Source organism: Nuphar pumila, chromosome 4 (assembly GCF_984573655.1).
Source record: "Nuphar pumila chromosome 4, dmNupPumi1.hap1.1, whole genome shotgun sequence".
Lineage (NCBI taxonomy): Eukaryota > Viridiplantae > Streptophyta > Magnoliopsida > Nymphaeales > Nymphaeaceae > Nuphar > Nuphar pumila.
In genome coordinates, this window is record NC_143252.1 from 23,054,756 (window position 1) to 23,082,071 (window position 27,316).

The following is a 27,316-nucleotide window of genomic DNA, read 5'->3' on the forward strand; positions in this document are numbered from 1 at the left end:
CTTACCCGTCTAAGCGAGGCCATTTGATAGATTAAGTTTGCCAACATAAATTATACATATACTATACTTTGTGCATTATATAACTATGCAAACTGAGCTTAATCAGGCTAATCGAGCTCAACCGAGCTTAATTGTATGATCAAGCTTGGAACGTTTATGTGTACTGAGCTTGAGCTTGTGCTCAAGATCGACTCGTTTATCACCCAAACAAATTCAAATCGAGCTTAAATGAGTCAAGCTCGAGCCGATCCCGAGCTAGCTCTGCTCATTGTGCATCCCTACCTGAGATAGACCCTGATTTTTATCTGGGGCCCGCTTAACCTAGAAAATTATATTTTTGGGTCTTGAGTCTAAAATAAAAGTTGAATATAAATGTGTTATCTTGTCAAACAAAACAAACTTTACATGAAAATGATTTATATTCTATGAGACATGTTAAAAACAATGGATAGAACCTACCCAACCTTGTAGGTATGACCCTTCCAAATTCACTTTCTTAGCCTCGAAGCATGCCCAAAATGAAGTTTTAGTTCCTAAGAAATTAGTCCAACCAATCATGGCTTGTCACTAGATTCAGGTTGCTATCAACAACCGAATCTAAATATCTTGGTACAAAATCCCATGAACCTAAAACCATAATGCATTAGAAATCCTATAAATAAGGACCTAGATCCCTTTTCCCAGCATCTAGACCCTAAGTGTGAGGGTACTGCTAACGTGAGAGTTACTTAGCCTAGGTGCTCTCACCCCCTAGCAAGCCTACCTATCATCTTTAGGTCTAGATCACCAACTTGCTGGGTCCACTCTTCTGAACCCAAGTCTCCAAAATCCTAGCCCTGTGGAGACTGCCAAACCAACTGTGATCACCAATCAACATAGGAGGGCTGCCTAAACAAGTGGTGAGCATCTTTTTCATTTATTATATTTTATTTCATTTTTATTTGCATTAAAATGAATATGTCTAAAGTATTGCATATTTCATGTGTTTTCCCATTTTTCTTGAGCCTTGGTGGTGTTCTTCACCATTAAGGGCCCGTTTTCTGTTTTAGGAGATCAAAAAAGGTGCGTGTGAGCATCAAATACGTGAAAGAGCCAGTTGACGGAAAGGAAGTCTTATTGGTGCCGATCACTCATCGTTTGGGAAGGAAAGGCGATCAACTTGTAGGCCGGATACCTACATCTTTCAAAAGAAAAATGTGTTTTATCTTTTTAAAATCTATTTGGTGCACAATTTCTCGTCTACATAATGTTGAATTAATTAATAGTATCTCTAGGAGCTATGGCCGGCCAACAAGGATGTGGAATTGTTTTTACAGTTTGTTGGATGTTTACTGTGTAAGCTGATCTTTGAAATTCAATCATCATTATTGTTTTTCGTGTAACATATTTTGATTTCCATTCAATTGATTAGGTTAGGTGGTTGTTGAGAAGCCTATTGTCAAAGATTTAACTAGTTTAAATAAATTAATTTCTTAATTAGGCAAACTCTTTGATGAACAACAGATATAGACTTGGTATAAAACTTGGTAATGTACTTTAAATGAAAATTTGGCACTTGCTTTTCTTTTGAAAATATGTGGAACTTGCCATTTGATAGCTTTTTCCCCATTGTTAAAAGGGGATCAACTTCAACAAGAAACTTTAGTTTCTTCTCAATTTGGTTTTAAGTGTTGAGAAGCATACTTCAAATCTTGAATTCTTAAAAGAAGAGCTTCAATTGTGTACAAACACCACAAATCTCAAAAAAAAATTAAAAATAAGAAAGAATAGGAAAAAGTCAAAGAAAACTTTGAATAAAAAATAAAAATAAAATAAAGAAAAGGGAAAAAGCTCACCTTGGAAGTATGATATTATTCTGGTAGAGCTTTGATTGAGGATCTAGTCTTTTGTGCTTAATGGAAGGGACAAGTTTATGGTTGAATGCTAAGCTAATCTGTCAAAATTCCCAAATTCTCATCCACGTTATAGATGATCTAGGCTATGGGGTACACATTTGCAATCTACACAAATAATTAGAAGAAAGAAAAAGTAAAATAAAGTTTTTAGAGGAAAAAAAGTCAGATGTAAGACCTTTCATCCGACTCCCCTTCAATGAAATAGGGAAAAGCTGACAAAAAAAAGTCAGGTTAAAAATTTTCCATGTTTGCTATAGAAACATGGAGAGCATGGAGAAATGGGGGGTCCCTCGGATTTTCCTTAGAAAACTTTTTACCTGCAATGAGTGGTGTAACTTGGTTAGTTTGGGTCGGGTCTTATCAGACCTGATTTTGAATTGGGCCTAAAAGTTAGACCCAAGCCCGACCCAATCTAATTCGGCTCCGAGTCTAGGTTCGGGTATTTCTGAAAATTGTGGACCCATATGGGTTAACGGGTTCGGGTATGTATCAGGTTGGGTATAATCGGGCCTGATCTTCAATAGACCCATTTTGATTGGGTATAAGATTGTGTCCCAGACCTGACCCATTTTGACTTGTGCCTGGGTTCGGGTCTAGGTATGGCAGAAAAATGTAGAACCATATGATTGATATTCTAGACCTAATTACCCACCAATCAAATAATATGTAAATTAATGAAATCAACTATTCATTATGAAGATTATATGTTAACAAATAAGAAGGTTATTAACTATTCTAAACAAGTGTGTCAGGTTTTAACGGGTTTGATTCGGATAAAAGTGGGTTTGGGTTCAGTTCGATTCAGTTATAAAACCTGTTCGGACTTGGATCAATTCAGTTGTACATTATGTGAAACCATTTAGGTCTGGTATAAAATGCAGGTTGGGTCCAAGCTGGTTCGGGTCTTCATTTATAATACCCAAGACCCAACCCATTTTGGTACAGGTCTATATTTTGGACCTGACTAGTTAGCTATTTTGTGATTTTTATCCAGTTGGATCCAGATTCAATAGTAACCATTTCATCAGAAGTTCAGAACCCGAAGAACTGATTAGATCGAGGTCAGTACTAAAGCCCATATCCGAGCCGTATCATCTGCCCATTTACACCCTCATAAATCATACAACATTGTCCCACAGGGCCACAGCCCCATCCATCGGATTCGGGGCATCATTTCCGGACTTTTTCTGGGGTCCGTGACCCGACCCGTCGGAAGGCTGCCCGCCCTTATCCAACCAAATTCGCAGCGCAGATGACAGAACGCCCTCACAGAACCCGTCGTCTTTCCTCCGGCTTCAACCCCACCGGGGAAGAAGGGAAGAGCAGCCAAAGAAGATGTTGCTGGCCAGGACTCCTCCGAGCTTGGCAGAGTGCCCTAAACTGTCATCGGGTCTTGTGGCCTCTCTCGTCGTCCGCCCCTCCAAGAACGCCGGTTGCGGCTTGCCGCTGCACCCCATCAGCAGCAGGAGGAGGTCTGCTGTTGTGGTAAGGGCAGCGTATACGCGGAAGCCCACGGGTACGCCCGGTGCGTACCACCTCATCGACGACGAGACCGGCGAGCGCTTCATAGTGTGGGGAGCCGCCGACGATGGCGACGATTCTCCCCTTCCCCCCAAGGAAGTCCTCACGTGGAATCCGACTCCTGGGGAAAATGCGCCACTGGGTTCCGGTGAGTCTGCTGCCTGATCATTTATGTTTTCCTCTGTTTCTGTTGGCATTTCGAGTATTTCTATCCTTGCTTTTGCTGCCTTTTTTAATCAGCCGTGTTGTTTGTCGTGTTTCTTTATTAAAAAAAAACTTAGCGTTCAGTATGTAGAGATTTCCTTTCGTCTATGTTCTTTCATTTAGGGAGAAAATAACGAATACAATTAGATTAATGATGATGATGATGATGATGAGAAAAATGCTGATAACTAAGAAATAAACTGTGGCCAAATTTTTATTCTTCTAAGTTTTCCTTTCTTTATAACATATAATGCATGTTTTACTTGACAATGCGAATTAAGGAATTGCAATGCGTGTTCAAGTTGGCAAAAATGTTTAAAGGCGTTATTGAAAGTTTCCAAGACCATATCTTGTGGTTGCAAAGGAACATTTGGAAAATTATTCTGTTTAAAACTTAGTTCTGTCTGGTTTTTGTTGCTGATATAAACTTGCAACTGAACCTTGATGAATATTACACTATGTGAGGTCTCATAAAAATAATTGAGATAGCTGGATGGCTGCCTCGGACTAACTTGATCAAGGGGACTCGGATTCCGATCCCATAGGGTTATCCCAAAGCTTACCTATCAGAAAAAAGAAAAAGTAAAGCCTTCATTTTGAAGTTTGACATTGAGAAAGCTTTTTGATAACTTTAGTTGGGGATGGGATTTGACGTGTTGTTGTTCAGTCTTTATCGCATTATGTGTAAATTGAAAATTGGGAAAGCTTGTCAGCCTGCCAAGGTGAAACATGAGTATCCTGCTTATAAACGGATGGTGAAGGCACCCTTCAACATGCATGGAGGACTTGGTTAGGAGTGAGAATATTTAAGATCATGGCTGATTTGGAGTTAAACAAAAAAGAAGTGAATTCTTCTTCTTTGAATCTTGATGCATCTAGCATTCTCATTTGTTAAATTAGTGCAATCGTCTTCCTACCCCTACCTGTCACATGGATACGGATTTGGGAGCAGGATACGATGCGTATTTGGTTGGTATAATTCAATAATTTTAAATAATTAGGATACAGGGACACAGCTGTACACACACATAGATGTATGTATGTATAAAACAACAATTCTAAATCACTATAATAGGAGCATCAAATAATGAAATTAAATTGGAATTGAAATGTAATGTAATTGAATGCAAATTCTAAAAGAAAAAGAATTCAAGTGAATATGAGATAAGTAAATAAGATCATAAAAGAAAATATATAAAGTTAATCACACAATGTTGAATGTGTGAAACTGGTTTGAGTGTGCCCATGAAGTGTCGTGTCTTGTCCATGAAGTGTCCAAGTGTCGTATCGTGTCGATACGAGATACACATGCTAAGTGAAGTGTTTGTGTGACAGAGACTCCGACCAGGTTAGCTTTTTAGTCTTGTTATAGCAATTCTCTGCTCTTCTGCAGGCCGGAAAGGCATGCTTCCACTTCGATGACTGCTATAGTGCTAAAGCAAGTAGTCATGAAGTTCGTGTAATTACCACACTAGTAACAATCTCTAAAGATTACTTTGGAAAATGGCACTCTTCTCTTGAAAATATAAATGTGAGCAATTTCATTCATATTCCTAAGAGGTGAATTAATTATTTTAAAGAATACATGTTAGGAATGTGTCCTAATTATTATAAAATTTATATTTGTATCTCATGTTCAAATTTTACTTTTTTATTTGTTATGAACCTGGTTCTAGGGTCCGCCCAATCCCAAGATCTCGTCAATAAGGTAGTGTTTAAATCAGAGTTACCGGAAGCGCCTAGGTAAGTGGGGAAGCGCGCTTCCCCGAAGCGCAAAACGTCGCGCTTCCAAAATGCGCGGGGAAGTGCCCTTTTTGAATGGGAAACACGCTTCCCTTTTATGGGAAACACGCTTTCCTTTAATGGGAAATGTGCTTCCCACCATGCTTCCCCCTTTTTTCAATTTTTTTTTGTATTTTTTTTCGCTTCCCCCTCGCTTCCTAGGTCGCTTCCGAGACGATTCCCGATTCGCTCCTAAGTGGTCCCACTCTTCTCGCTTCCTAAAATTTTGAAAGTACCTCGCTTCCCGCTCCCGCTTCCTCAACTAGCAACCATGGTGTAAATTCACATTTGAGAGTGTTCTTAGCTCGATTTACTAAGAAATACAGATTTAGATCTGAAGGAAAAGGGATTCAATCCAATTAATGGATTGCATAGGTACGAGAGAGAGAGAGAGAGAGAGAGAGAGAGAGAGAGAGAGAGAGAGAGAGAGAGAGAGAGAGAGAGAGAGAGAGAGAGGGTTGTGGGTTTGGTGTGGCCACCTGAGAGAGAGATGTATGCGTAAGGGTGATTTGGTGGGTAGAAGAAGAGGGATAAAAGAGTAGAGAAATGAATGAAAGAGTGGGGGAGTTAGAGAGTAATAGAGAGGGGAGGGGGTTGACTTGAGGTGGTAAGAGGGAGTGTGTGGAGTGGAGAGGGAAAGGGAAGAAACATAGCTGGTTGTTAGAGGGGAAGAAGGGATAAGGAAGCGAAGGGGGTCATGAGAGAGAGAGAGCGAGTGTAACGCCCCAAAATTTTGAACCTTATAATTTCCTTGAAATAGTTGAAAAATTCATTTTCTTTACAGAGTTTATTTTTAAATTCAGTGGAAACGATTTCTTTAAAAGAAAAAGGACAGGTTTGACAACCTTGGGCACGTTAGCGAGAGAACAAAGATTTACCATGGACGATCTGCAATAATACTTAGGAAACAATTTCTTCTATTTAAAGAGTGTATCAAGTTTGTACAAAATTTGGATTTCCTCTACGGAAACCCGTATCAAAAACCAAAATGTCCAGGAGAAGAACTACGAGCAGAAACAGTGGATCCTTAAATCATTTCGCAGTCGCGTCATCGCCTGAATGCACCTATTCGTCACCTGTACCCATGAAATGGGTTAGTGTTGCGAAAAACTAGCAGGAGAACACAAAGACAGAAAGAACTAAATTAGGCATAGATAATTTATGCAGCAAGTAGTAACGAGCAAACTAAGCAGATAGACCGGAGGAACAAGCTAAGTCCAACAAACTGAAAAGTGAGCATGCTCAATTTAGTTATTACTTGTTAACTGGCCATGCGGGTACATACATGGCACGTGAGTCGAAACAGTCGAGTCCAAGCCGAGTGTTCATTATGTTAAGTATTTTAAAATACCTCGATTGTCTGACTGAATCCTATTCCTATGGAGACGACCGATGGTCGAGAGAGTAAGTCTCCAAGGCCTGATAGGGATGCATCCAACTTCTGCAGAAGTGTTAGGCTAACTATTGTAGCCCCAATCCCCCCTAACCTCCGATGACTGGGGAAGACGGGTCTTTTGCCCGTAAAAAGCCATAAATGGTCTGTCCATCGGAGTTGGTACCCTTCGTCCTCTCTCTTGACGAAGCCAGGTTGAATCGAGCGCGACGGGGTTTCTTAGCCGTTGCCTCATTCTTCATGCTCTGGTCCATTAGACCAAAACGAGCATCTTGCCTATGAAGGCGATCCCATTATTTTTTTATATGTGTTTTCAACAATGTGCACAAGGCACTAATCAAGGTCATAAGACCCTCTTATCCAATCGTCGTAGTACTAACATGCCTCGCATGTTAAAGAGTACACTTACGAGGAAAGGGATATAGGTCCTTAATAGGAGCCTCGAGAGTGTGTTTCGCAGAGATATAATGTTTTTAAAAATCTATTTTAACATTTCAAATCTTTCGAAACGACACACAACTTGCCAACATATGACATGTGATTTTCTCGAATCTGACATCCGATGACGCAGCGTCTGGGTGCTATGTAAGTTACGACACTGGTTTTGGTAAATGAGCTTCACAAATGAACCCATCACCCAACAACTTGATCTTGCCTCAGATCAAGGGTTTTCCCAAAACATATCGGGTAAAAATAGAGGAATAAGTATTCCTTCCGAATACGCTGTGTCGATGGCAAGACAAGAACGAAAAACAATAATGCGAAAAGCAAGAGCCTGGGCGCGAAGCGCGACGGCGACCGAAAACAGAAAATGCAAAAGCAAAGGCCAAGGATCGTGAAACCGCGTCCTTGAATTAAAAGACAGTAAGTAGTAAATACGAAAGCAAAGTAGTAAATACGAAAGCAAAAGCCTGGGCGCAAAGCGCGACGGCAAACAGAAATAGGAAATGCGAGAGCAAAGGACAATAATCGCGAAACCGCGTCCTTGAATTAAAAGACAGTAAGTAGTAATTGCTATAACAAAAGCCTAGGCACAAAGCGCGACGACAAACAGAAACCGGAAATGCGAAAGCAAAGGACAAAGATCGTGAAACCGCGTCCTTTATTTAAAAGTGTACTTATATACGTATATGTATATAAATATATCATTAAGTCCTTTCAATCTTTAATTATTTAAGCTTGATTTAATTATTTAAGTCCTTGTGCAACTTCTCCTACCTTGGGGTGTTGCGAGAATGAAGTCGTTTACGAACGTAGGTGATCGTCGGTTTAGTTCGCGGGGCGCGAACGGGCTTCGTTGCGTAACACTGTAAAAGTACGTTGTTTAGCATGCATAAAATGAATAAAGATAGGGAGAAAACTCGGTTTCTCCGCAACTCAATGCAGGGGTCATCGGCCCCTACAGTTATGAAAAGAACGGGGTAGGGTCCAATGACCCATGCCGTTAAAGGAGATAGGTGCAGGGGCCTTTGGCCCCTGCCGGATATCTAAAGGAGGGCAGGGGCCATCAGCCTCTGCCGTGATAACAGTAAGAGGGGCAGGGGCCTTTGGCCCCTGCTGAGTCTTTAAAGGGAGGGGGAGCGCAGGGGTTACCTGGGCTGCCGGAGGGAGTGGGAGGTCGCCGGGAAGGGGGGGGGGGCTCGTCGGAGAGGTGACCGTCGTGAAGGGGGGGGGCTCGCCGGAGATGCAAAGAGAGAGAGAGAGATAGAGTCGGGGGGGGGGGGGAGCAGAGACAGAGGGGAGAGACGAGAGATGAGAGAGAGAGTCAGGGGGTCGGGGGGTCATGGGAGGCTCATAAGCCTTCCCCTCTCGCCTTTTAATAAGGAGGGGGCGCACACAGGGCCCGCCCCCTGTGTCGCCGGAGATCCCCCCTGCCGTTGGCTGCCAGCCCCTCTGAAAAGGGTTTTCGAGGGGTTGGGCACGGGTTGGATCCGGGTCGGGTCTGGACCCGACCCGGGTCCGAGATTTTTTTTAAACTGGGTTTTACAGCGAGATACCTCAATCACCAAAAAAAACATACACACAAGAGCCTAAGCTCACTTCTATGTCAAATTCAAAATGCTTTACAAGAGGGATCTAGCCCCTTTATACAGATTTCATTACTTATGTTCCAAGTAATCCTTGGCCTAAAATAGCCTGGCTAAATTTGGACTTGGCTAAGTATGGCCATGCATGAGTTTTGTCCAAAATGTTGCATGCTAGGTGTCCCTCAAGGCTGGTTTGCTTAGCCCCCAAGTTTTCCCTAAATTGAGTGGAGACTGGATAAAGTTGTGCCCAGTGTTGTGAAAAGTGCATCTCAAGGCACAAAAAGTGTGCCTTGTTTCAAGGTGAGGACCTTTGTGCCTTGATGCACACAAATATAGCAGAAAAGGTTTGAGGCGTAAGCCTCATATTTCTTTGGTCAAATTGGGGTCAAAGCCCCCATTTGACCTAAATTTAATGCGTTAAAAAAAGGAATGAGGGAGACCTGATGGGTTAGGCACTGGCCCCTCTCTCTCTCTGAAAGGAAGGAGAGCCCACCAGCCACCCAACAGGTACGTACCAACCCTTCTCTCTCTCGCTCTTTCTTCGTCTCTTCTTCTTCTCCTTCTTCTTCTTTTGTTCTTCTCATTCTTCTTCTCTTCTTTCTTCTTTTTCTTCTTCCCTTCTTTTTCTTTCCTCCTTTTTCTTCTTCCTCTTCCAGTCTTCTTCATCTTCTTCCCTTGTTCTTCTTCTTCTCTCCTTTTTCTTCTTCTTCTTCTTCTTAATGACTGGGTATTTCTACAATTAATTTACTGTGTATATAAAAATCATATAGTCAATTTGTTTAGTTTGTTTAAGCTTATTTCTTCTTCTTCAGTTTGTTTTTATGAAAACCATATATGTGAAATTGTTACTTGCAGTTTGTTTGATTATTTGCAAATATGCATGTGACTGTGTATGTATATGTAGTTGACTGTTAGATAGATCAAATTGTTGCATTAATGTTACTTTTACATGTTATTCTCATATTTTTTGGTATTTATTTGAGACCTTATTATTTCTCATTGGCAACCTTCATCATTAAAGCATTTCTTTTATTTATTTATATTTTTAGATATTTTAAGGTTTTTTTAGGTTTTAAAATTACACTTTTGAGGCTTAGCTTTATGCCTCGCTTCATATTTTGGTGGTGCGCTTTGCTACACCTCAATGGTTTTCACAACATTGGTTGTGCCATTTCCTAGGTGCTCTAGAAGGCTCTCCATTCCCATACTCTTGTACAGAGACAACCATGCATCTTGATCATAGTCACAAATATCGGTATCGGCTATTATCTTGGCGAGGTATATATCGGGATATTATAGGTTTTCCAATAAATCTCGGGAAAATCTCTAGAAAATCTCGGGATTTAAAAAAATGAAAAAATAAAAAAAAATGGGAAAAAATAAGAAAAGATAAATGTAAAGCAAAGTTGTTTCCTTTCCTTCTTTCTTTCTTTTTTTCCCTTCCTCTTTTTCCTTTCCTTCTTTCGCTTCCTCTTCCTTCCTTCCTTCCCTTCCTTTTTCTCTTCTTTCTTTATTTCCCTGTCCATGTTGATGCAGGCTGAAACAAGGAGGAGGCTGGAACTCGAGAAGAGACGCTGGCTGGAACTCGAGATGAGATGCAGGCTGGAATGAGAGGCTGGAACGAGATGACACAAAACAGCCTGGTTCTTTCTTCCTTTTGCTTTTTTTCTTTCTTTCTTTCTTATTCACGTTTCTTCTTAAAGGATGATATAAGTAACCCGAACAGCAAATCAAAAAGGTAACTTTATACTACCCAAGCCAACCTATTAAAAAAATTACAAAGACATATGTATCCCCCTTTTTTAAAAAATCCTAAAACACCCTTACACTAACTGTTTTAAAAGACAACAATCGATGATGATATTATCGATATATATATAAAATTCTGATATTTTGAAAATATCGTGATATTTTACCTTTTAAATCATTTTTCCAATTTACAGCATTAATATCACGATATTTTCAAAATATCGGCGATATCTGTGACTGTGATCTGGATATAATCTGTTTCCAGCTACTCAACCTAAATCCCAAACGCATACCCATTACAGAAATTGAATGTCTTGGATTCCTGATCTTATCCAAATCCAATTTATATAGTCAATATGCATATCCAAATTAGCTTATTTTCCCCGTTTAACCTAGGCTATACTAGGCTTGACCCCTCGACCGTTGACCGAGCCAGTGGCTTTCCAAAATTAGTACAGTTGTTATCACATTGCCATGCTTTCACAATGCCATGTCCACATGGTGGGATCATCCAGTATCAAATGACATGTATTGCAGCCTTTTTCTCCTTCTCCTAATGTGCTCTGCCTACATCATCGATCGTTGCTCTAGCATTGGTGTTGTTGTTGATCTGCTTGGTTGCACTCTCTATCAGCCTCATGCCTCCCTCCTTCAAAAAGTAGTCATAGAGTCATTTTGAGCCCAATGATGTGTAATGTTATTGAAGTTTAGGTCAAGATCCAAGCTCTAAACATTAATATGTGTGTGTGTGTGTGTCCCCCTGACCAGACTTTTATAATTTTCCATGTTGTACCTTTCGTACCTGTACCTATGTGACATAGTTTGCAAGAATGAACACTAATTGGTGTTAGAGACATTCCCATTACTCAGACTTTTAAAGATTCCCCTGTTGTACCCTTCATATCCGTACCTATGTCACACGGTTTGAAAGAATGAATAGATTAGTGTTGGAGGTAGAGGAACTCAACCAGATGTCATTGTCAAAGAGCTTCTTGAATGTATTAGTGTCAAATCTATTGATAGTTTGTATTATATGTTTAATTTGCGTTATGGAGCAACTAATCTATGATGTAGTCTTTAAATCTTTATATTTCTTACACAATGAAAGTATTTCTTTCATAGTATTGTCATAAATACATAATGACAAAAAAAAATTGAAAGGAGAAGACAATTTTATGCATGTTTTGTTCCACCTTTTTCTTCCTTCTTTGTCATTTCCATTTGAGGACCCAAGTACAAAAAGATATTAACTTGGACTGCTTGATGGTTTTTTTACAAAAATCCATTATGTATATCAAGAAATTGCAGCCACTAATGTGTCAGTGCTTTAATCCACATGATTGTGGAGCTTGAATGTGAATATACGTCATTCCTGTTGTATTACAAAAGAAAGCTATTGGCAGGAGCGACACTTTCTTTACTGGATACTTCCTTTGGTAGTGGTGATGCATTAACTTCAATAGTTTTTGTCATATTTGTTGCAAGTGTTCTGATTTTTGCTCTATATTGATTGCCTAAGGTTGCAGTGGTTTTTGGTACTACAGGGGACAATCCACTTGCAGCTGACATAAGCAATAGAAAAACTACACCACGCTTAGATGGTTTTTCTGGAAGTTTCAGTCGATTGAAGGTTGAAAATGTAAGAGCACTTATCAGTAGGTCCTCCAGAAGTAGGCAAAAAGACACTCACAGAGTTAACATGGTCTCTCAGAATGCACTTCCAAATGAAGATAAGGATTCAGAAGCTAATTCTAAGGCAAGAGTGGACAAGGTGGTCTGGGAAAAAGGTGCTTCAAATAAATTATATAAGAAGTTTTCAGATGTGAAAGATTCATATCGAAATCAAGAATATGATGTTGCATCTTTCTCAGAAAATAGATCTGCCTCCCTGGGATCTAATGAGAAGAATATGGAAATGACGGGACGTTTCGCTCGAAGGACTGGTCCTTCATTGCGAGGATGGTCTGCTGGGCGTTACCCTCAGATGGATGACAACAATTCATTGAAACCTTCAATGTGGAGCAGGAGGGCTCCTGTTGATGGGGATTTTTTCAGTAGGAAGTCCTTTAAAAGTTTGGGCTGTAGCGACGATATGGTTAAAGCTCTGAGGGATCTAAGTATTCTTCGACCCTCTCATATTCAGGTGACTTTTTTCGATTTAAAGCAGTAGCAAAATGAATTCTCTTGGATATTTGGCTACTGCAAAGTTTTGTTTGTGTCTATGTCTATATGGCTTCTAGTGTATAATTTAGTGACTTAGCTGCCATGGCTGGATTGTTAACATGTCAATGCATATTCTTTGAACTATTCAAAATAATTTTTGCTACCATAATCATGTTCAGATGCCTTTTGTTGTAATTGTAGGCATTGTCATATCTACCTGTCTTTGAAGGAAAAACTTGCATTATCGCTGAACAAAGTGGTTCTGGAAAGACTCTGGCATATCTTTCACCAGTTATACAGAGACTCAGGGAAGAAGAACTCCAAGGTTTAGCTACATCTTTGCCAAGTAGCCCTCGAGTAGTTGTTTTAGTGCCTACTGCTGAATTGGCTTCTCAGGTTGGTTTTTCATCAGTCTACATTCCTTAACTTGAATCCTCATCATGTTACCAGCTAATAATATTTATCAAGGTTTTAAAACCCGTGACTCGGGACTCGACTCGTTCTTTATTGACTCGTGACTCGGCGGGTCAACTCGGTGACTCGGACCGGGTTTTGTTAACTTTTGATTTTAAAAGAAAAACAATTTATAATTTGTCTCAAACCATGTTTTTCAGTAAACAAGAGATCCTTGGGTTGTGTTAAGGCATGCAATCACTGAAACTGGGAGAGAGTTGTGACTCTTTCTTAGGTTGCTTTTGAACTGATAACAATTGGCATCAACTAAATTAGCTTGGTTTTTGCTTGTATTACTTCTTGGGTTTGTCATTTTCTAGTTAAACCATTCATAGAGAGCAGTAGCATTGAAAAATGCATAGGCTGATCTCTGCCAGACTATCTCACAGGAATATTCCCAACTTACCAGTTACCCTTGTGTCATGCCCCCTTATACAGTATTCTTAATGAAAAATTGAACAACAATGGCATGCCATGTGTCCCTTTTGTTGTCCATGTGACCATATATAAATGTACATCCTTGACAAATGAACAAAGGTCATTAAAAGCAACTAATGCTGTAGCAAAAAACTCTAGGATAGCCTGCTAAATAGCCTTCAAATTTCTTTTTTAGACAAAGGACTATGGAGTAAGTTGAAGAATAACTATGGTGTAAGTTGAAAAATATGAAATTAAGTGGCATGACAAAAATTCTCGAAAGAGATGCAACATATAAAATCCTGGTTGTTCACTCCCAAATAGAGCTAAAACTCTTTTCCCTATGAACACTGACTCCTAATGTTGTTTCTTATGAATTAGCGGGATTTTTGTATTTTGATGGTTCTGTGCATTGTCAAGCAATCACGAACTTATGTGAAGCTCTGTTGACATTTGTCTTATTGGTAGAAATTTATGGAAACGTTACGAATCCTCTCTTGAGTGACTTCTAGCTACTGGCTACCACAAGGCCAATTACCAGTTTCCAACATATACTTAGTTCCTTAATTTTATGCTTCTGATAATACATGATGAATATTATAGTTGATTATGCTATGATAGTGATACCTAGTACATGTTACGAAGTTACACACACACAGGGAAGATCCAAGAGCACACATACCACAAATCCAATGAGCACATCAGTCCACCAAATCAGCCAACACAAGGACCACTAAGGACACACTCACAAGAGACCCTAAGGGTCTGTCTGATTGCTTGTCCAAGATTGGACAGACCCTTAGAACATAACAGACAAAACATATGTTCTGTCTATAACAACCGTACTTCATCCCATGTTTGTTTCAACTCAAATAAAAAATCAAATTTCAAACATCCCAGAACTCGCCTGAGTCAAGCCGAGTCAGGCCGAGTCAAGCCTGAGTCTTGGCAAGCCGAGTTTGCCTTGCCGGGTTGACTCGTTGGAAGGCCGAGCCGAGCCGAGTCAACGAGTTGACTCTGCGAGTTTTAAAACCATGATATTTATTATTTTCCCAAACAAAAGCTTTTGATGCTCTTTTGTGTATTTTTTCCCATTGTCTTGTTTATATTTCTCTATCTTTAGCCAATTAAATGTTTGTTTTAGGTAGTAGACATGCTTCCAATTTTTTCTTTTGATGTACATATTTGAGATTTTTTTTGCAGCTCTTTAGAGTACCATTTTCTCTCTATTTTGTGTGGTTTCATTGGCATAACCTATGTATTAAGATATGGAATGTTGAATACATAAATCAATGGTCTAAAGCTTCACATGTTAATTCAAAGTTATGAAGAATTTGGTTATATACTATTACTGACTTTTTGTTACAGACCCTAGTCCAGAAGGAGTGTTGGATCCAAGGCTTCAGGATCCACACGCCACCTCACCCAGGCAAGGGGAGCAGCCAACTCAAAGCTGGGCCCAATCGGGTGATATGGCTGCTGAGGTGGGGTCTCTCCATGGAGAAAAGTCAAGGGACATGTCCCAACCAGCTTAAAGGAGGGGAAGCACAATAGGGCCCACAAGGTGGGATCTTTTTTTTGAAGGAGGAATAAAAAGGAAAAGAGAAAAGGAAAGTGGGGGGGGGGGAGGGGGTGTCCTCTACTTTCCAGAAAAGGGTGGGACGCCCCCCTCTCGTACTTTTTATTTTGATGCAAGGGGTCCAGCTTAGGTATATTTCCTTTTATGTTTTATTGCTTTTAGTAATTAAGTTTAAGTAATTAGGATTTGGTTAGGAAGAGACCCCAGTTAGTATAACTGACTTTCTCTCTAGTCTAGTTTTGACTGCCAGTTAGGACCCTATTTTGGTAGTTAGAGGGTGTATGGGGTTTGTGCATTAGATTTTACTTTTTGGACCAGAGTTGGACCCAGACCCATACCATACATTATAAATAATGGCCTGGGATCCCTTTTGGAGAAGTTATGAATTTTGGTGTTTTGATTCTCTCTCTCCCCTAGCCGTCCCCCCTCTCCCTCTCCCCTTGGGCGTCTTTCCTTGAATGTCTCTCTCTTCTTCTTTCTCTTCTCTTTCTCTCTCCTCTCTCTCTTCTTCTCCCTGGTTCACATCTGGAACAGACCACCAAGGCTGGTCATTCATTCATTCCGAAGAGCCCAAGTTCATCCAGTGCCTGGGTCGCGTGGTCCTACTTCTCCGACAAGCCATTGACGTTGTTGCATTGCAGATCGCATGCTTGCGTACTATAGTGTGGGAGGCACTCTCCCAGCCTGTTGTAGACTTGTAAGTGACCATATACGAATCTCAACCCTTACCTAGCCCCCACCTATTTTCCAGAACCTGAAACCCGAAACCGACCCCTACTGTTAGACCGACGTACTCGATAAGCTTAATCCAATAACCTCGAACTGTCAACAGCCTATACCCTTGTGCAACAACTGTCCCAGACCCTCTCACACATCCTTAGGCCTCCTTAGAACCTATGGAACTGGTCCTACATGTTTTGGACCCTGTGGCATATCCAAACCATCTCCTGAGACAAAACCGCACCTACCCCATTACTCGATTCGCCCTGTTTCACCTGTCCCATCTCGTTCGCCACAATGAGGAACCTTCGGCCTCTTTCCCATCATGTCAACCAGGGTTCAAACCCTAGGACATGTCACCCACAAGCCTCAAGGCTGAGGAACAACATGTTCGATCCTTTTGATCCCACCGAACTCTGATTGAAGTACCTGACAGTTACGGATCTGGATCTTCCTGCCAGTCCATCTCCTGATTCCAATGCCGATGCACCCAGCACCAACAAAAAAAATTTTGTGGGTACAACAAATTGGTATTAGAGCCGATTTCATACTATGGAGAGATCTCAACCTTCCCATGTGGACAAGAATGAGGAGATTCGCCAGCATGTTGAACAAGCTTGGACGATCGCCAAGCAAACTGAAGTCAAACTTTTTCGGCAACAACAAGAGAGCATGGAAGAAACCAACTGCTTAGAGCGGATTGAGGGGGTTGTAGCAGCCCTAGTGGACCGTTTGGACACTCTTCACATGTCGAAGCAAGCTACCAACCAGGGCTTTACATTCAACAATGGCCATATGGGGGACTCGAACGAATCCATCCTTGGGGAGCCGCCGCATGACTACGTGTGCAACATGGGTATAAAACCTCACTTTAATGTCTCCCCTTTTTCCTGTGAGAACATCTTCCAGTGAGTGTTTAAACTCAAGCACTTCTTCACTTGTCATAACGTGCTCCAAGAGGCACGAGTTGCTGAAGCGGTCACCCGCCTAGAAGGTGGAACCCTTCTATGGTACGAGTGGTTAGACATCGTACATAGGAAGCCCTCTTGGGCTGATTTCATTGAGAAGATCATGAAGAGGTTTGGGCCCGCGGTGTTGGTTAACCCCCACGTGGAGATCAAAAACCTCAAGCAATAGGGTAGCTTGGACGAATACCAAGCCAAGTTTGAGAACCTTTACACGCTTTTGCCCCTTGTTGACGATGCGACCTTGCTCAACTCCTATGTTGATGGACTGCGATAAGACCTTCCTATCGAGGTCCTAGCTGCAACCATAAGGAGTCCATAGGAGGCCTATAGGTTTACCAAGCTCCATGAGAAAAGTAAAGGTGTCTCCAAGCAATGCGGAGGCTGAATCAGCCAACCGATTCCTGCAAATGTTGTTCGGGTGGGCCTTCCAAGCTGAGCGCACCTAAAGAGGTCACGTCAACCCCTAAGGTGGAGTCGATCACATATGCACAATGTGAAGAGCGTATAAAGAAGGGTCTTTGCTTCAAGTGCAATGAAAAGTGGTTCAAGGGTCATACATGCAAGCGCTACCACATCTTCCAAGTGGTAGAGACCGATTCTGAGGATGATGAGCCACTGGATGATGAATCACCAAACGAGAAAGCCACGACTTCTCCTATCATGCACTCTCGGGCATACCTACGCCCAACTCTATGCAGGTGCACAACTTCATAAGCACCTAAGAGGTGAATGTTCTTAATATGGGGATCACCCACAACCTCATTCGTGAGAGTGTAGCTTAGTTGTCAAAGGCGCTGCCTAGGCGGTATAAGTGACCTAGGTGCAACCCCACCGCATGGGCGACAAGGTTTGAGCGGTGGGGCCCTATATTGCTACCTAGGCTGGGATCGCCTAGGCTTTTTTTTTTAAAGATTTTTTTTAAGACGTTTGTTTTCTTCTTCGAGGAGGAGGAGAAGAAGAAGAAGAAGGATAAGTCATGTTATTTGTCTATTGCTTGTATTATGTCTATTGTCGAGAAGAAGATAACACATTATTTGTCTATGGCTTGTATTATGTCTATTGTTGAGAAGAAGAAAAAAACATTATTTATCTATTGCTTGTATTATGTCTATTATTGTTGTTAGTTTTTTTCTATACATGATTTTATTTTTTGTGTACGGTTCATTCACATTTTTAGTTGTATGGTTTGTTTATTCAAATTGTCAATTTATTCTTAATTTGTTTGAGCAGGTTAAGGTTATGTAATGTAATTGCTTTACACTGTTCAACGACATATTATTTGTCTATTGCTTATTGTTGATTGATTTTATGTTGTATACATGTTTTTTATTATGTTTTTAAATTTTTTTATTTATGGTACCGCCTAGGCCTCTCTTAGGCCTTTTTAGGGACTCATCACCTAGGCTCCGCCTAGCGCCTATGACAACTAAGGAGTGTAGTTCGGAAAATCGGATGCAAATTCAAAGAGCATCTCATTTTTTATGTAATGGTTGGGAACAGAACGAACCTCAAGTATGTGGAGGTCTGTCCCTGTGTGAGTTTGCTGCTCCAAGAAGTTGAGTTTGTTGTGGATCTATACGTCCTACCTATCTATGGTGTGGATGTGGTCCGTGGTTTGTCTTGGCTACGGTTGTTGGGAGAAGTAGCATGGGATTTCTCTGTGATGGAGATGTCGTTCCATAAGGACGAAGGGGATGTGGTACTTGCTGCGATTAAACCCCCTACAATGGAGAAAGTGCCCCCAAGAGGGGTTTTGAAGTTGCATGATGCTCAATGTGCCTACTTGCTCATTGCCCAAGCGGTGGAGCTGAAAACCGCTCCGATTCCCATGGACATCCCTATCGAATTGGCTATGTCGTTGACTGAATTTTCTGATGTGGTTGATGAGCCACATGGGCTGCCACCTAGGAGGTCTCAAGCCCATAAGATTCCCGGCTATATGGTTTTCAGTCAAGGAGTCTGAGCCGATCCAGACAAGATTGATATGATATGAGAGTGGCCCAAGCCACAAATCGTGTAGACCGCCATCAAAACCTCAAGTACTTGTTGGGGCAACATATCATCCCTGTTAGCTAGCAAAGGTGGGTCACGAATCTCATCGGATATGACTTCGGGATCCAATACATGAAGGGCATGGAGAACAAAGCGGTCGATTCACTTTTTTGTCAACTCGAAGTTGCACTGAATTCGCAGACACTCACCACTATTGAATGCAATGTATGAAGCAAGGCATATAACGCTCAAACAGGCCATAGTGGAATCCAAAAAGTGGTGTGTGAGTTGGGTAAGAACCCGAAAAGTCACCCTAACTACACGGTTAGAGGTGAGGTCATGTTCTATAAAGGACACATCTATTTGATGCCGGAGAGCGATGTAATCTGAGGTCTTTTGCACGAGGTACATGACACTCCGAGTGAGGTGTGTCCAAGACTTATCGGAGGTTGAAGGTCCTCTTTCATTGGTCGAGCATGAAGGGATATGTCTGCGAGTATGTGCGTAAATGCATGGTCTATCAGGCCAACAAGTATGAGGCGATGAAACCACCTGGGTTTCTACAACTTTTGTCGATCTCCGAGCGAGCATGGCAAGACATTTCTATGGACTTCGTGGAAGCATTAGCCTTTTGTGAGCGGAAAGAGGTCATCATGACCGTGATGGGTAGGTTTTCCCCATACACTCATTTCATCATATTGCCATAAGAGTATTTTGTTGGATTGGTTGCCATAGAATTGGTGAGTCATGGGTTGAAGCGAAGGCCTATAGGTCAAAAGATTCTCTTGGTCCAGGATTATCACAAGCTCCTGCCAAAGTACTACAATCTGTACCGGGTGGACTAGCATGTAGGGAAGCTAGCCTACCGTCTGACACTCCCTAGAGAGGTTAAGATTCACCTTGTTTTTATGTATCTCACCTCAAACCCTTCCATGGTGAGTGATGCAACTTTTTAGAAAAGTATTTTTAAAAGAAAATTTTCAATAAAAATTATTTGTGTAAACCGTGCACCAAATTTTAAATTCTGGCTCATACTAGTGACGAAATCCAGGTCGAACACAGGGAACAATCTTTATTGTTTTGAATAAAAATAATTAAATAAATGAAATGTACTATCCTCTTTGGAGGGCTCAAAAATAAACAAGCCTTATTACAATCAAATTTAAAATAAATAGCCCTCTAGCCCCAAAAAATAAAATAAAGAAAAGTAAAAATTGCAGGGTTTCTTTTCCTCCCGATTTGGCCTTCTCGTAAAATGTGCACGGCTCTTCGATATTGCGCTTCTATCCCCCAAAGTGAACCCACCTGCAAAATACAAAAGAATACAAAAACACGAAACAAAAGCAGTGAACTATTTTTTAAAACTAATGTTAGTATATAAATAACCAAGAACCAAAAAAACTAAAACTAAATGAATGTTACAATCTAACTAACTTGTAACAAACTAATATGCAATGATGCATTAACTAATCCAACTAACAAGAATCGAAACAGCGTATCATGCGATGCAATGCTAAAAAAAAAAACCGAACAACATGAATTAACGCAAAAGGGGCACAGGTTACATGCAGAAAACAAAAGCATACAGGCCAACAATTGCCGATTGTCATTTTGACACTAGCCGGATCCAATCTGTCCTGAATCTGCGCTGATGTATTCTGATCAAACTAACGTAGATTTGACTTGCTATTGCATTCAGCCAGGGGTCTGAACAAAATAGAATTGTAAGTCTGGTCTTCCAATGCTGGCAGTCCTGGTTAGATTGAATCGAGTTTAATCAGCCTAACCTGGCAGCAGATTGCTGGTCAGATTAGGTTTGATTAAATTCCAAATTGAGTACGACCCACCTGCAAATCGGTTCCAACAATAAAAAGAACTTCACAGGCTGGGAACCGACTGTATGTCCGACTGCAAGCAGGTCAGTTTGACTACAGAATAATGGGTATCAAACACTCAGATTGATCTTTGCTGGATTGAGGTAATATGCTCATGCTGATGATGCTGGTCGACTGAAGCTACACGAGCAGATCACGCTGGTCGGCGATATCAACGTGATCTGATCTGGTCGACGGTGACGACAGATCAGATCACTGGATCAGTAAATAAAACTCATGAAGATCGGCAGATGCACATGACATATAAATTTTTTTTTCTTTAACTCAGATCAGCCAGCGCTGTGTCTGATCAGGTTAGCCTGTTGGCTGGGCTTGATATTGCGTACAGAAATCTGACCAGATCTGTCATGATCTGTCAATGATGACAGATCTGGTATATGATTAGTGCAGATTGATCTGCAGCCTGCGTGCCTTCTAAAAAAAATATAAATGACACGACAATAAAAAAAATCAAACAACTAACCATATGCTGACTGCAAGTACGTTTTACTCTAAACTATATGCAACCTATGCAATATGCTATGCTGAATATGATTTCATGTATTTGATAAAAAAAATTAAATTTAAACTACAGAAAATAACGGATTATGCTATATGCAATGATAAACGCAAGATTATGCCTTAAGAAAAAGAAATCAGAAAACCTAACTAAGTGCATAAAAAATAGAGAAACGAGGGAGAAGAAATGTATCTTGCGGTCGCTTCTGATGGAGGGATTGAGAAGAAGAGCAGTCTTCCGATGAAATCGCACGCGTACCACCACCCTCCGATGATGAGGAGAAGAGGAAGCCGATGACGAAGAGGAAGAAAAGAAGAAGAAGAAGAAGAAGAGGAAGAAAAAGAAAGAGGGTAGAGAACCAGTTGTTGAAGAGAGAGGATGTGAGGGGCGTGAATCCTAATGTGGAAGACGTCCCTCACCTCTTCTAATGAGATTATTTATAACTTAATCTAGGGTTAGTGAGGTTAATTTTTTTTTTTAAAAACACCACCAATTTTTAATAAATTCAGAAGACACCCATTTTCAAAAAGGCTGTTAAAAATTTTTAATTTTCAAAAACACTCAAATGGGTTCTCTTTTTGAAAAATACGAAGTGTCATGCCAAAACTCGATTAAACATGGGTATTTTAGCCTTGTTTCATATATAATCATGCACATGAATTATATATAATATGCATAAAAATTATGCATGATCAGTGAGCCTTCGACGGATGTGGATGTGCCCTATGACGAAGACCGTGAGTCCCAGTCCACTGCAATAATGAAGATCAAGCGACTCCAGAAATATGATCAAATGATGCAAAAGCACTTCGTTAAATGAGAGCATGGTGGAAAGGAGTCAGTGACACGGGAGTGGGAATTTGGCTTGAAAAGGAGGTTCACAAATTTTGGACCCTGGGGCACGGTGAATCGGAGCATGGTGGAGCTGTTACAGACCAAAATCCAAGAAGAGAGTTGGATCCGGGGCTCCAGGATGCACACGCCAGCTCACCCATGCAAGGGGTCTGCCCAAGTCAAAGCGGGGCCCAATCGAGTCATGTGGCTGCTAAGGTAGGGTCTCTTTATGGAGAAAAGTTAAGAGACACATGCCCCAACTAGCTTGAAGGAGAGGAAGCACAATAGGGCCCACAAGGTGCGACAATTTTTGGGAGGAAGAAAAAAGGAAAAGAGAAAAGGAAAGTGCGGGGTGCCCCCTACTTTCCAGAAAAAGGGCGGGACCCCCCCCCCCCCCCTTCTCCTTCTACTTTGTATTTTGATGTAAGGGGTCCAACTTATGCATATTCCCTTTTATGCTTTATTATTTGTAGTAATTATGATTTGGTTAGGGAGGGACCCCAGTCAGTCTAACTGACCCCCTCTATAGTATAATTTTGATTGTCAGTTAGAACCCTGTTTTGGCAGTTAGAGGGTGTATGGGGTTTATTGGTTAAATTTTACTTTTTTGATCAGAGTTGGACCCCGACCCCGACCATACAATATAAATAATGTTCTGGGATCCCTTTTGGAGAAGTTATAAAATTTGGTGATTTGATTCTCTCTCTCTCTCTCTCTCTCTCTCTCCTAGGCTCCTAGTTGTCCTCCCCCTCCATGAGTGTCTTTCCCTAGACGTCTCTTTCTCTTTCTCTCTCCTCTTTCTTCTTCTCCCTAGTTCATGTTTGGAACGGACCACCAAGGCTGGTGGGTCATTTATTCTAGAGAGCCCAAGTTCATTCTGCATCCCGAGCCGTGCGGTCCTGCTTCTCCGGCAAGCCACTGGTGTTGTTGCATTGCAGATCGTGTGCCTGCGTACTAGATCGTGGGAGGCACTCTCTGTTAAAATGTACCTATTATATATATATATACATATATATATATATATATATATATATATATATATATATTCTGTTTATTACATCAATACCCGATAGGGGTATTTTTGTAATTTCACAATTGTTTTTGAAAACAACTATTTTTTCCTTTTTGATCAAATGTAATTTTTATTATTTATTTTTTTATTTCTTTTTTTATTATTTTTGAGGACCAAAAGGGGCTCCAACATAGAAGTCGTTGGAGCCCCCAACGGTCACAAATGTGACCGTTGGGGGCTCCCAACGACTCTATGGGAGCCCCCTTTTGGCTCTCCTTTTGAGGCCCTTTGGCCCTCCTTTTTCCTCCTCCTTCTCTTGTATAAATAGGGGTGATCCCCTTGTGTATTTTTATCTTGGAGAGCTCCTCTCTCTTTTCAATAAGAAGCTTTGTATATTGTTGCCTTCTTAAAGGCTTGTGCTTGTATTGTCCCTTCGTGGACTTGTGATATTTTCTCTTTTATTCATTGTTGTATGTGCTTGTATGCACTCTTTATATTTCCGCAATATCTCATTACATGGTATCAGAGCCACTCGATTCTTGAAGGAAAGGTGTGGTTCGTGTATCTCTTATTTTGGTGGACATCTTCTCACTTCTTGGCAACATCATGGAGACAAAGATTGATCTTTCTTTCAAACTCAATGGAAAGAACTATATGATGTGGGCATCGGCAATGGAGAATAATCTCAAAGGGAAGAAGCTTTGGGGTTATGTCATGGGGACCGTTCCGGAACCGAAGCTTATGCTCACAAAAATGGAAGAAGATCAAGAAAAAGCTCTTGAGGGAGATGCTCGTCTCAAGGCCATTGAAAATCATCAAAAGGAAGTAGAAGATTGGGAAAGCAATCACGCAAAAATCCTTGCGTGGTTTATGAACAATGTGGAACTTAAGGTATGTGCTAATATAGCTAAATTTTGTCGAGCCAATGAGGCTTGGTCCTTTATGAGGGGTATGTATACCCAAAAGGATCTTGCAAGAGCATACTTCTTGCAAGAAAAAGTTAGAACCACCAAGCAAGGTGATTCTAGCATTCAAGACTACTATAGTGCCCTTAACCCACTATGGGATGAATTGGCTCTTTTAGAGCCAAAGTGGGTTTCTATGGAAGATGTTGATTTAAGACAAAAACAAATGGAACAAGAGCGATTGTTTCAATTTCTTTTTGGGCTACGCCCCGAATTTGAGCAAGTGAGATCCTCACTTCTCCATAGATCTATTTTTCCTCCTATTGAGGATGCTATTGCCGAAATCACTCAAGAGGAGACAAGGCTTGGCATGAGTAAGCATGTTGATGAAGTCCTTGCCGTATCCAAACCGGGTAACAATGTTAGAACCTATAAGCCTCCTCATTTTGGGAAACAAGGGAACTACAATGGAGGAAGAAAAATGATTGTTTGTCATTATTGCAATGAGCCGGGTCACATTAGACCCGTTTGTCCAAAGCTTATGGGAGCCTTCAAGCCTAAAGTAGTCTCTCTTGAAGAAACCACCTCCAAAGAAGATGAAGGCAAAAACAATGACATTAAAGAAACTCTTGGACAAATATCTATGGCTCTCCAACAAATGCTTAAAGTTTCTTCCTCCACATCGGGTGCGGCCATTGCTTCGACATCATCACCCGGTACGTATTCTTGGATCCTTGATTCCGGAGCTTCTTTTCATATGACCCCTCATGAGAATGCACTTAGTGATGTTTGCATCAATTCAAAGGACTCTTGTGTCTCAACGACCGATGGAACTTTTTTGAAAATTTCAAGTATTGGCTCTTTTAAAGATTCTCAAAATTTTTGTGTTCCAAAAGTAAGAGTTCCCAAATTAAATTTAAACCTTTTTTCGGTTTCTCAAATTGCCGACCATGGATGTGAAATATCTTTCTCATCTAATGGTTGCTTTGTGCAGGATCTCCGGTCCGGGAAGCGGATTGGGCAAGGCCATAGAAAGGGAGACCTCTATTATATGGACCATCTTGATCTCCCTACAAACTTTTTTTGTTCTTATGTCCAAGAAAAAAATATGGAAACTTGGCATAAAAGACTTGGTCATCCAAGTTATTCCAAAATGTATCTCTTTCCTTTTGGAAACAAATTTTGTAAGGAAAAAGAAATTAATTGCAAAGATTGCATTTTTGGAAAAATGAAGTCTATTCCTTTTCCAACTAGATCTTTTTTCTCATCAAGGCCTTTTGAATTGGTGCATTCGGATGTTTGGGGTCCTTCTCCGGTTATGTCTAAAGGGGGTTATTCATATTATGTTACGTTTGTTGATGACTTTACTCGGTATGTTTGGATTTATTTCCTTAGTCATAAGTCGGAAGTATTTACTTTCTTTAAAGATTTTCATAAAAAGGTTCAAAATCAATTTCAAAGTAGCATATCTATTTTAAGATCCGATTCCGGTGGTGAATACTTATCTCACGAATTCCAAAACTATTTAAGCTAAAATGGCATTTGTCATCAAAAGTCATGTCCTAGGACTCCTCAACAAAATGGCCTAGCGGAAAGGAAACATAGGCACATTATAGAAACCGCTAGAACATTGCTTGTGTCTAGAAATATTCCAAAAAATTTTTGGGCGGTAGCCGTTCTTACCTCAACCTATCTAATCAATAGAACGCCCTCTTCTAAGTTAAAAAATGCTTCTCCTTATGAGAAACTCTTTAAGTTTTCACCCGATTTTAATCGACTTCGTATTTTTGGTTGCAAATGTTTTGTCCTACTACATAAAAGGGATAAGTTATCTCCCAAAGCAATTGAATGTGTATTTTTTGGATATGGTGAAAATCAAAAAGGGTATAGATGTTATGATTTTAAGAATGATAAACTATATGTTTCAAAAGATGTAACATTTCTCGAAGAAGAAAACAGTTTTGATAAAATAGAAGAAACAAATGAAATTGATTATGTATTCTTATATGATCTTATTGATGACATACAAGAAGATTCTCTTGAAAACATAGATGACACTCACGAGGTATCCCCTCTTGACATAACACTCTCAAATGATAATAATTCAAATACAAATGTTCATGATAGCAATGCCAATATAAATGTTTACTCAAGAAGAAATCAAGAAAAACCTATTAGTGCCCTCGAAAAATACTCTCAAATTTCCGAATCCATTGAGGAACCACAAGTTAGGCATTCTTCTAGAATATCAATACCCCCAAATAGGTTTGTCTCCTATGACTCTTTAACTCCCAACTATCGGGCATGTTTGATAACTCTACACTCTTATTTTGAACCAACCCACTATAATCAAGCTAAATCTATACCTCATTGGGTTGAAGCAATGCAAGTTGAACTAAATGCTTTAAAAAAGGCCAATACTTGGGAAGTAGTTGATCTACCCTCACACAAAAAACCTATTGGTTGTCGTTGGGTCTTCAAAGTTAAAACTAAAAGCGATGGCTCGTTGGAACGATATAAAGCAAGATTGGTTGCTAAGGGATACTCCCAAGAATATGGTATTGATTACGAAGAAACATTCGCCCCCGTAGCTCGTATGACAAGTGTCAGAACCTTAATAGCTGTCGCATCAACCAAAAAATGGCCTATTTATCAACTTGACGTAAAAAATGCTTTTTTAAATGGAAGTTTAAGTGAAGAAGTTTATATGGATCCACCACCCGGAATAAATATTAAGCAAGGTCAAACACTTCGACTTTTAAAGGCATTATATGGTCTTAAACAAGCTCCTAAGGCTTGGTATGATCGTTTTAGTGATATCATGATAAAATTAGGATTTCATTCTTGTTATACTGACACTGCTCTTTTTGTTAAAAATGCAGGTTCTAGTATCGTAATTTTGTTGCTTTATGTTGATGATATGATTATCACTGGAAATGATCAAAGTAGTATTATTAATGTTAAAAATATGTTAAAAGATAATTTTGATATGTCTGATTTAGGTTTTCTCAGATATTTTCTTGGAATTGAGGTTGCATATTCTCCTAGAGGATATATTTTGTCACAGATGAAGCTTGCTGCAGATATATGTTCTAAGTCTGGGATTTCTGATGATAAGAAGGTAGAGACTCCCGAGGTTATTAATGCCAAGTTACGGTTAGAAGATGGGGTTCTTCTGGAAGATCCTACACCGTACCGACAACTCATTGGGTCTCTTACATATTTAACCATCACCAGACCAGATATCACTCATGCGGTTCACTCAGTCAGTCAATTTCAGCATGCTCCTACAACCGTGCATATGAGTG

General features: G+C 40.4%; 1 protein-coding gene across 1 annotated transcript in view; it reads left to right on the forward strand.

Moving 5' to 3' along the window:
* The first annotated feature begins 3,170 nt into the window (after positions 1-3,170).
* The window catches only part of LOC149839638 (DEA(D/H)-box RNA helicase family protein), a 36,884-nt gene continuing 12,738 nt past the window's right edge, over positions 3,171-27,316 (forward strand). Inside the window, exons 1-4 of the mRNA XM_090002698.1 lie at positions 3,171-3,564; positions 12,098-12,358; positions 12,443-12,714; positions 12,936-13,130. Coding sequence (XP_089858824.1) covers positions 3,231-3,564; positions 12,098-12,358; positions 12,443-12,714; positions 12,936-13,130 — 1,062 coding nt within the window. The 5' untranslated portion in view covers positions 3,171-3,230. The remainder of the gene's footprint in view (positions 3,565-12,097; positions 12,359-12,442; positions 12,715-12,935; positions 13,131-27,316) is intronic.